This window comes from Musca vetustissima, unplaced genomic scaffold, assembly GCF_032173495.1.
Source record: "Musca vetustissima isolate MV318-11 ecotype Yass unplaced genomic scaffold, APGP_CSIRO_Mvet_v1 utg2475, whole genome shotgun sequence".
In the NCBI taxonomy this organism is placed as follows: Eukaryota; Metazoa; Arthropoda; class Insecta; order Diptera; family Muscidae; genus Musca; species Musca vetustissima.
Window position 1 is genome coordinate 41,855 of NW_026878361.1, and position 9,812 is coordinate 51,666.

The window sequence follows — 9,812 nt, forward strand, 5'->3', positions numbered from 1 at the left end:
TACAAATCATTAAGAGTTGGCTAACAATTGTGCTGCTATTATTTCAGCATCATCAAGAGTAAGTTTTGACGTAACATTGGATTTCTTCTTGACTGGTTCGGCGAAGTCTTCATCACTTTCTTCGGCATCTTCGCTAGGATCACTATTATGTCTATGTTTCCTGGAGACGTTTGTTTGTTCTGTAGGCGATTCGTCGTGCACATCAGATTCGTCGTCATCTTTGTTTTTGTAGACTTTGGAAGGATCTGGCAGCCAGGATAAATCTACAGAATTATCACTCTCATCACCACCGTCATCATAGTCCACACCTTCGTCTTCATCTGTCTCAGATCCTTGTTGTTCTTCGTCCTTCTTTTTAAGCTTCTCCTTGAGTTTTTTATGTTTTTGTTTGACAAGTGAACGGAAACGTTGTTTGTCAAACTTATCCTCTTCTTGTAGTAGCTGTTTGGCCATTTCAATGTCAATACCACCCATTTCGCCCAATTTACTTTCATATTCTTTAGCCAGTTCGGATTGCAACTGTTTTCGGGGATCAACAATTTCATGGCCTTCTTCATCGAATTTAACCTTTTCGTTGACTTTAAGATTTTTCTTAAGAGCTTTCTTCGCCAAAGCAGCTTTGGTAATAAGTTTATCTTTCTTCCTTAAAACGGGTGGTGGTAGATCCTCCTCATCGTCATCATTACCATTAACTGGGTGCTGGTTATCGCCTTTAATGTCGTGATTAGCTCTTTTAATTTTAATAAAATCGTCGTCGTCCGAATCTGAATCACTTTCGGGGGCCTTGAACAATATGTCATTGGAAGGTTTGGATACATTTGTGGACTTTTCTTCATCATCAGTATCCGAATCACTTTGAGTTCCGCCTTTGTTTGTCTTACTCTGTTTCTTCAAGTAACGATCCAAGAAACGCACGCGAGGTGTTACAACTAGACCCAATGACTTGGCATATGCGTCGAAATCCAGTGACATAACATTAAATACTTTCTTATTTTTCATTAGGAATACAGATTTGATGTACGCCACAAATGCACGTTGCGCTGAAGCTTTCAATTCTGGATTCTGAGCTAAGTATGCCTCTATTTTCGCCCGAGGAGAGAACAACTTTTTGGGATCGATTAAAATCTTACGTACTGAAATTGATTTTTTGCCGAGCTCCTCAATCATACCTTCCTCCTCTGATGGCAGAAGTACTAGAAGCGATTCGCCACGAGTTTTGTTGCGAGCCGATCGACCGGCTCGATGTATATACTGGGTAACATCTTCTGGGCAGTCGAGTTGTACCACCCAATTGACAGAGGGGAAGTCCAATCCACGTGAAGCTATATCTGTGGCAAACAAAACCACATTGCTTTTCTTTACAAAATCATTGTATATGGCAATTCTGCGGTCCTGGTGTAGCGTACCATATAAAGCAAGCAAGCTGGTACCCGGCCTCAGTTTACAAAAAATCTCAAATATGTACTTAACTTGCTTACAACTCGAGAGAAATACAATAATTTTCTGCTTCAAATGGTTCTTAATGAACGACCACAGCATCGTGATTTTGTCTTCCAGAGCGACAACGACATAGTTCTGTTGCAGCAGATCTGGCACAACTTTTGGGACAACACTTTGGCCTTCTTGTTTTGCTTGCGGCTGACCTACATAGACAGGATTTTTAAGATTAAGACGCGCCAAGTCTTTTACGGAGCTCGTTTGTGTGGCGGAGAAAAGTAACGTTTGGCGATCTGGTGGAAAATTCTCAATTATTGCATTCAGTGTTTGTTCAAAGCCCATATCAAGGCACCTATCCGCTTCATCCAAAACCAAAACTTCCATAGTGGATGCATTAAACAAGGGATTTTCGTCCATGTGCTGTAGCAAACGCCCCGGAGTGCAGATTAGGATGTTACATTGATCCATTCGTGATCGTTCGAATTTCAAGTTTTTACCACCTATAATCAAGCCAGCCGAAAAGTCATGATGTTTTCCCACCTTCTTTAATGTTTCGAAAATTTGATAAGCTAACTCTCGAGTTGGTGAAATGATGATTGCAGCTACTCCATCCGTTCGACTCCATTTTGCCATATACAAATGTTCCAGCACCTGTTGAACATATATTTTAAAACAAAAACTATGCAAAATACTTTCTCAAAAAACTTACCGGTATTAAAAATGCCAACGTTTTGCCACTCCCCGTTATAGCTGCTCCCAAAACATCTCTTCCTTGAAGTGCTGGTCCAATGCTCAAACGTTGAATCTCGGTGGGCTCCATAAACTTAGCATCGTTCAATCCCTTTAGCGTCTTTTTAGAAAGTGGGAATTCACTGAAGCGTTTAATAGACGCAACATCCTTCGAAGACAGCTCATCGTATTGGGATTTTAAATTCTGAATTTCGCTGTCCAATAAATCTCGTTGAGAAATGGGCTTTGACTTTTTCGTTGGAAACGCACGTTTTTCTTTCATGTTGATGCGAGCGTGTGATGTTGTGTTTGGTGTGCAGTTACTGAAATCACTCAAAATAAAAGACAGCTGATTTACGCTACGATATTATTCGTAAAATCGATTAAATTAATTTGATCGGAAAAAAAAAAACAAAATAAATAAATCGATTGGCGGATACTTTTCAGAAAGGTCATCCAGTAAGAAATAAAAAATGTAGTTGGCTATCAAAAGTATGTAAAATAATATTTCAAGTTAAAAAAATGTGTAAAACGGCATATACATTAGAACTTTTCACCGGGCTAATCTACTTTATGATGATTTATTTGACATATATGCAAAGGAATTGACAATTGAAACCCACTGGGTTAACGAAATCCGGTTAAATGTAAACGTACCATAACAATTTAAGAAAATTATATAAAACAGTCATGGTACAATTATAAAAGGTAACAGCAAATCCCAGCTGATTTGATTCCAACGTAATACTAGTGTCAATATGAATTTGACAAATCATGTTTTTAAAAATCACCCAACAGGAAAATTGGGAACGGATACAATTTGAAATTGTTCTTTATTAAATGTGCTCACGTATTCTATTTACTCAATCTGCCTGCTGGGAAAGTTTGAGGAAGCAAATCTTTCATGAAGGAATAACTCGCTATTCCCAGCATTTTCATATGTGTTACACATATATATGGCAATGGCTCAATTATAGGAAAGATGTGGAAGCGATAGAAATATAAATTTGATAGATTTTCATTCATGTTTTTCAATTTTTATTTTGAGGATTCGAAAATATTTCATTTTTAAAATAAAAATAATTTGATGATAATTTATTTGTTTGTTTACATTTTTCTGTCAAATGAGTTGACACTAATAGAACTTACAACAACAAATTTACATGTGGTTGTTGTATCGTTTTTTGTACAACAACACTTGCTGTTACCTTCTATTATTATACCATGTAAAACAGTGTGAAAAATAAATAAATGGTTAACAAAAAATCAGTGCAGGTAACAATAACGTTTGACCATAAATGTAGATGTAAGGATGTATTTTTGATTTACGATATCGAAGGAAATGGTAAAAATTAGTATATTCTTGCAGTACAAGAACATACCATATATCAAATATTGTGAAAAATAAATAACTAGAGATGTCCAAAGCCCATTAAACGAGTCGTGTAGACAATTTTGGTTGAGAATGCCCCATAATGTCAATTTTGTTGTCGTTTTTACGACGAGCGTTTGCGTTTCCTTGTGGTTCTTGTATTTTCGACAACACATAACGCGACGGATGGCTCAACGCCAACATTCTGCTTATGGTGTTTTTACACGATATGTATTTTACATATGTGCCATGGCCTATAAATAAGGTCACCAAGGGAGACCAGCTGATAATCGATACCTCTCACGTTTGCTGTCAAAATGCATTATTGTGAATTGACTTCCATTATGAAAACGTAAACAAAGTGTAAATTTTTGACATTAGATTTGAGAAAAAACAGCTGTTTTCCGATTTCGATTGCTATCTTGGTGACCTTATTTATAGGCCATGATATGTGCTGTCACTTTTTTGCATATGGAAATCGAACTCGTCATGTGAAACATACGGAAATTTCAATGTGTCAAAACGATATGCAATTACATATGTATTTTTTCCGAATAGGACGCGCTCTATTTTCGTATGTGAAACATAAGAAAATCAGCTGTTTGAATGAAACACATGGTTGGAAGAAAATATTTCAATTGCAAGTCAAAGAAAAGGATGAAAAGGCAACAATTACAAATTATTATTTCGTTTGTAGGTGTTTAATAAAAAAAGATGTTGATTTAAGAAATAATAAAGGAAATTTTTTTGTTTATAGGTTATGTCATATGTAAAATACATATGTCGATTTGAACACAAAAATAAATGTTTTGTGTACGCCGCTAATTTTGACACACATAAGGAATTACATATGGATGAAATAAGTGACAGCACATATGTAAAATACATATCGTGTAAAAACACCATTAGCTATTTACGTAATAATTCATGTTCATACGACACCGTATTTCTGACAATTTTGTATGGAGAACAAAAAAATTTGGTCTGTTCCCGTACAGCAAGAATCTACGAGTTTTTACTATTTTTTCCGATATCATAAAGGAAAAAAGTGTTATCATAGTAAAAAGTAGTTGATTCTTGCAGTACGGGAACAGACAATTATTTATAGTTCAGGTTTGAACAACCACTGAGAGATCGAACAACGCCCGTCTGTACATGACATTAAACAGACCGTGTTAAAAAGCAATCGATATCGGCAATAAGGTTGAAAATCCAACGTTCTGTCAAAATTGAAAGCATTTTGACATTTCGGTTGAAATTATGTGGCTTTAGAGCGCGATTAGATTTAAAAGATATTATTTAATTCCGATGTGCAACGCACATCAACTTCAAGCGTTGATGTTATCGTTCCCGTGTGGTTGTTGCACTATCGATAACAAATATCACGACGGATGTGTATAATTCTAACTATAAAAGTTCAATTGCTCTCTGGAAATTCTTATTATGACTTATGAAGTAAAATTCGTCAGTAATTGCCGTTGAAGATGATATCGTGCAAGGAGTCTTTCAAAGGCCGTTCGTGAGGAAAAGTAAACGAACACAACTTGTAACATTTATCATGTTTGGCAACGTTGCACGGAGAATTCATCTGGCAACTATGACAACCAATTTAATAATCAGCTGCGTTTGATGGAGTATCCATTTATTGTGCCATGGTATCCCTAAACTCTACGTGATATCATCTTGAAGCAATGTAAAATAGTTCTTCTCCATGTAATAAAATCTAACTAGCAAACTTTTGAGATGCCAATGCGCTTGGCATATTGTGGACGAAAGTTATTTATTTCAAAATTCAGTTTTCAGTGCTTGTAGAAAAACATAAAAGTGAAGAGAAAAAGAAAACAAAACTATTTACATACATTCGGACGATATCGATTCGATTTGGTATACAACAAACCAATTGGAGGAGGAAATGCGAAAAAACCTAAACTTGCAATTGAAACAGGTGGGTGCATATATAGATAAAAAGAGTTTCTAATCGAACGTCTTTTTAGGCCACAATATTGGTACAAAAATAAAATAAAGAAAAAAATCTGTTTGGCAAAGCAAAGTTTGTGTGCTAGAGAGTTTAAGCGATGTCTCATCAATTCGTGTTTTTGTGTGTGCTATTATTAACCAACATGAGAGTCTTTATAGAGAAATGCCATCAGCTGTTTTGTTTTCGTTGTAAGCATACAGTGGGCACTTGTGTTAATGCTGCGTTTTGCTATTGCGGAACGGATATGAGGATGACAGTAATATCATTATAGGTGTTTTTCTTTTCTTTTGTTCAATACTACGACTAAAATATGTCTTATCAGAAAAAAGGGTTTGTATCCCAAGTGTGTTTTGAGCAAATCCGTTGCAGACCAATTAGAAACGACTTTCGATAGGGTGTAGTAACCAATTTAATACAAACTTTACACATAATAAATATTATTTCAAAATATACGAAATGAAGTACGAAATTCACACCAAGTTTTAAATTTTAAATATTGGGCCACTCATTCATTGTGTATGTTCCACAAAAATGGTCAACATTTAGTATAAAAAAAGTATTAGTGAACGCAATATTCGATTTGATACAAACTTTAAAACATATTGTTACATGGTACAATAATACTAGGTAGACATCATGGCATAACTATACAAGGTAGACTCATTTCAGAAATTGATAATGTCAAGCCTTCTTAATATGGAATTCATATATCAATTTCAAATAAAATGAAAAATATTCTCAACAAATTAAAAAAAATATATTTTTTCTAAAGCACCACATTGTTCTCAAGATTTACCTAAGAATGTTGCAATTTATATTTATAGGTTTTATAGGCATGGAACTTAAAAATATTAATAAATATAAAAGATTCAAACTCTTTTCCCACCGTACATAACACGTGCGTACATTTCGAAGGAAGATATTTTCGTTTGCTTTTGTCAAAAGCAAATTTATGAAAAAATTGGAAACATATGACTGCATGGAACTGCCATGGTAGAAATTATGGTACACGGTTGGAGGTGAACAACATTAGCCAACTCAACTCAAATATAAAACAAGTAAAAAAATGTCAGTCGGTGTTGACGACAGATATATACCCCCAGTCTATGGTTTGCGGAGGAATTACACACAGATTTTATTATTCGCTTTATATAAGAAATATGTTTTTTTTTTTATCGAAGAGGTCACGGATTTAATGTTGATAATATTTTATAAAATATTGACCATTCGTGGGAGTGGTACCAGAAGGAGTGGACCAAAGGGTCCCATCTTCGGACTTGATCTGGGGTTGCTAAATATAGTAGATTGTGGAAGGTTCGGTTCAAATCTGACATTCCATTCGTCTGATATTGCATTTATAAATATTGAAAATTTTGACCATTCGTGGAGGAGGTACCAGAAGGAGTCGACCAATGGGTCTCATCTTTGAACTTAATCTAGACCTCGTAAATATAATGGGCTGTGCAAAGATTGGTTCATATCGGACATTCCATTCGCCTGATATTGGATTTACAAATATCGAAAATTTTGACCATTCGTGGGGGAGGTACTAAAAGCAGTGGACCAATGGGTCCCATCTTCCTACTTTATATAGGCTTGGTAAAGATAATAGGCTGTACAAAGTTTCGTTAAAATCGAATAGTCCGTTTGTATGATATTATACAATTAATTTTTAGCACAATTTTGACCATTTTGTGGAGGGGGGTACCAGAAACTAAGTTTGTTAGAAATATTAAAATGTGCAAAGTTTGAATGAAATCTGTTGCTGCCTACGAGAGTTATCGTGCGCTCCAGCCAGGACAACGAACGGACGGACATGTGTAAATCGACTCCAAATTTCCTCAAACGAATATTTCGCCAATATTTCGCCAATATTTCGATGAGGCACATTTTCACCGTATCAAAGTGTATATACCCTCATTAGCCATAAGGCTAGTCGTATTTATTTGACATTTTTTAACGCTTAGCAAAAATCGCGAAAAATTAATGGGTCGTTATTATTATTTTCCACAATCGTGTAGTTTTGATTTGATTTAAATTATTTAAAGTCATGTTAAGTTTTAAAAAGTGTATTTTGATTTGACAAAAAAAAAACTAATCCGTTAGTAGCTATACCATAACTTGTAATAACTATAAAGAGCCTATCGTTCTACTCCTACAGGTATTTCCTCATAAAGGGGCAACTAATTTAATTTAGTAATTTTCGAAATGTACTTATTATTTTATTCATTACTTTTGATGTATTTAATCTTTCTAACATGTAAAGAAATTTATCTTGGAGATCCACACAAACAATATTTTTTAAATTCAATTTATGTTGTAAACGCAAAATTTTAGAAAAGAATTTTTATATACATATATTATTGTTTATTGTACTTTTCGGATTCAATTTAATACAAGGTCTTTAAACGACCGACCAATTTTTCCATTTCGAAATCTAAATATTTGCAATATAACAACAACCATGAAAATAAAAAAAAACAAGTCATTTTTTTAAGAATCTGATTTTGGTACTACAATCTGTAATTTAGTACCAAATTTTTCTCAAAGGATAAAAATCAGACTAATGACATATATAGGTATATTGAAGTATAGGTAACTCTTTTAAGGGGACCCCCATTCTCGGTGTCAAAAAAAAAAAAAAAAAATTAATTCAGTTTTTTATATAATTCTATTCTACACTAATTCAAGAATGTCCCTATAAAATTTCAAGAACTCTTGAAGATATAGCCGATTTATTGTGTCAGCATCAAGTGACGGCAAGAGTGATTCTCAAACTTTAAACGCATTTTTCTCGAAGCAGTGTTTTTACGAATGGCGGGCACGTTAACTCAAAAACTAATAATCCAATCGGTTCCAAATTTTGACACGTTTCTCTGGGAGTGTATAGCTCTCGTATGAACTAGGATAAAGACAATCGGTGATGAACTACCTTATTTTTAACTTAGTTTGTGGTCATAGACGAATTTCCAAAAACATTTTTTCAAAGGTCCGCCATTTTGTGATTTTTTGAGCGAAGTAAGTAATCCTAGTTCATACGAGAGCCAGACACACTTGGAATTTCCGGATTCCGATGTTCCAGAGAGGAGTTATCGTGCCCGACATCAAAAATAAGGATTTTTCTTTAATCACCAAAAACAACAACAATCAATCTTCTCTTTTAAACCTTCAATTATATATGTGCAATGTTACAAACCATAACATGCAATGGTATTCTTGCAATGAAAATCTTGAAAATTTCAAATCCCCTTAAAAGAATGAAATTTTTAATGGTAAATTTGTCATCTTAATTTGTATTTAAATATCCCCGTATTTGGATTGGGTTTAATTATTTTTACAGCGCCATCTTAACTTTGGGATTTTTTCTTCCCTTCATTTGGGGTTGTGTCTTTGCTGCGGAAATAAATTAGAACATTTTAGATCGTATTCTAAATATCTGAAGTTGATATCAAAAATGATAACACCACATAAACTTATGAAAATCGGCTAAATTTTCAAATAAATAAATTATGAAAATCGCCAAAAATTTAAAATACACAGGCTCAATTAGTTAATTGGTGGTGTACCAGGCCAATAGTTACATACACACACAATCGTATTTTTATAATCGATCCATATATAAATAACGTCGGAATATTGTCACTGAATATATTCGAATTGAGTTTAATTTTAATTCGTAAACCAATCTTCAAATATAATTATCAAAAACCCATCTGGGGCAGGCAGAAGGATTGGACCGATGTTTTTCAACTTTATTTAGTTTATCAAACTAGTTACAATAAGAATATTGACTTTTAAAATATTTGATAATTTTCGCACAACATTTTTTCTTTACATGATGATAAATTGTGTTTTTCTAAGACTTTTTTTATCTGATGAAAAAACCCTCAAGACACTCAAACATATGTTTTATTATCTATCTTGATTGAATATATTTATTACGGATGTATCGGTAAATAAAAAATAACAACTTTTGTATGAAATGTCTTTAATATATATTGAGAATCCTGCCACGCGCCATTCTTGTCCTACAAATTTATTGAAGTAGTTGCAGATGCATAGAAATATGTAGTAATGAAAATTTGTTATCTACATTCAATTAACACATCCATTATGGGTATAACTCACCCCCCAAAAAAGTGAAAGAAAGAAATCAGGACTTTATTATTATTATTCATTTCGTTACAATGGTCAGCGTCTGCAATCTTATCCCTAACCATATTTAGTGTGGAACAAAACCTCTGCATAAATTCGACCATCAATTTATGTCATTCTTTTTATACGAATATTCCATTG

The 9,812-nt window shown here is 33.9% G+C and overlaps 1 protein-coding gene across 1 annotated transcript; it reads right to left on the minus strand.

The window, feature by feature from the left end:
* LOC133323144 (probable ATP-dependent RNA helicase DDX10) lies at positions 1-2,449 on the minus strand. The gene is made up of 2 exons (XM_061532099.1): positions 2,147-2,449; positions 1-2,088 (listed from the first exon to the last, which is right to left on the minus strand). Exons 1-2 carry the CDS (start codon positions 2,447-2,449, stop codon positions 10-12), a joined length of 2,382 nt encoding a protein of 793 aa, XP_061388083.1. The 3' UTR covers positions 1-9.
* Between the last annotated feature and the right edge of the window lie 7,363 nt (positions 2,450-9,812).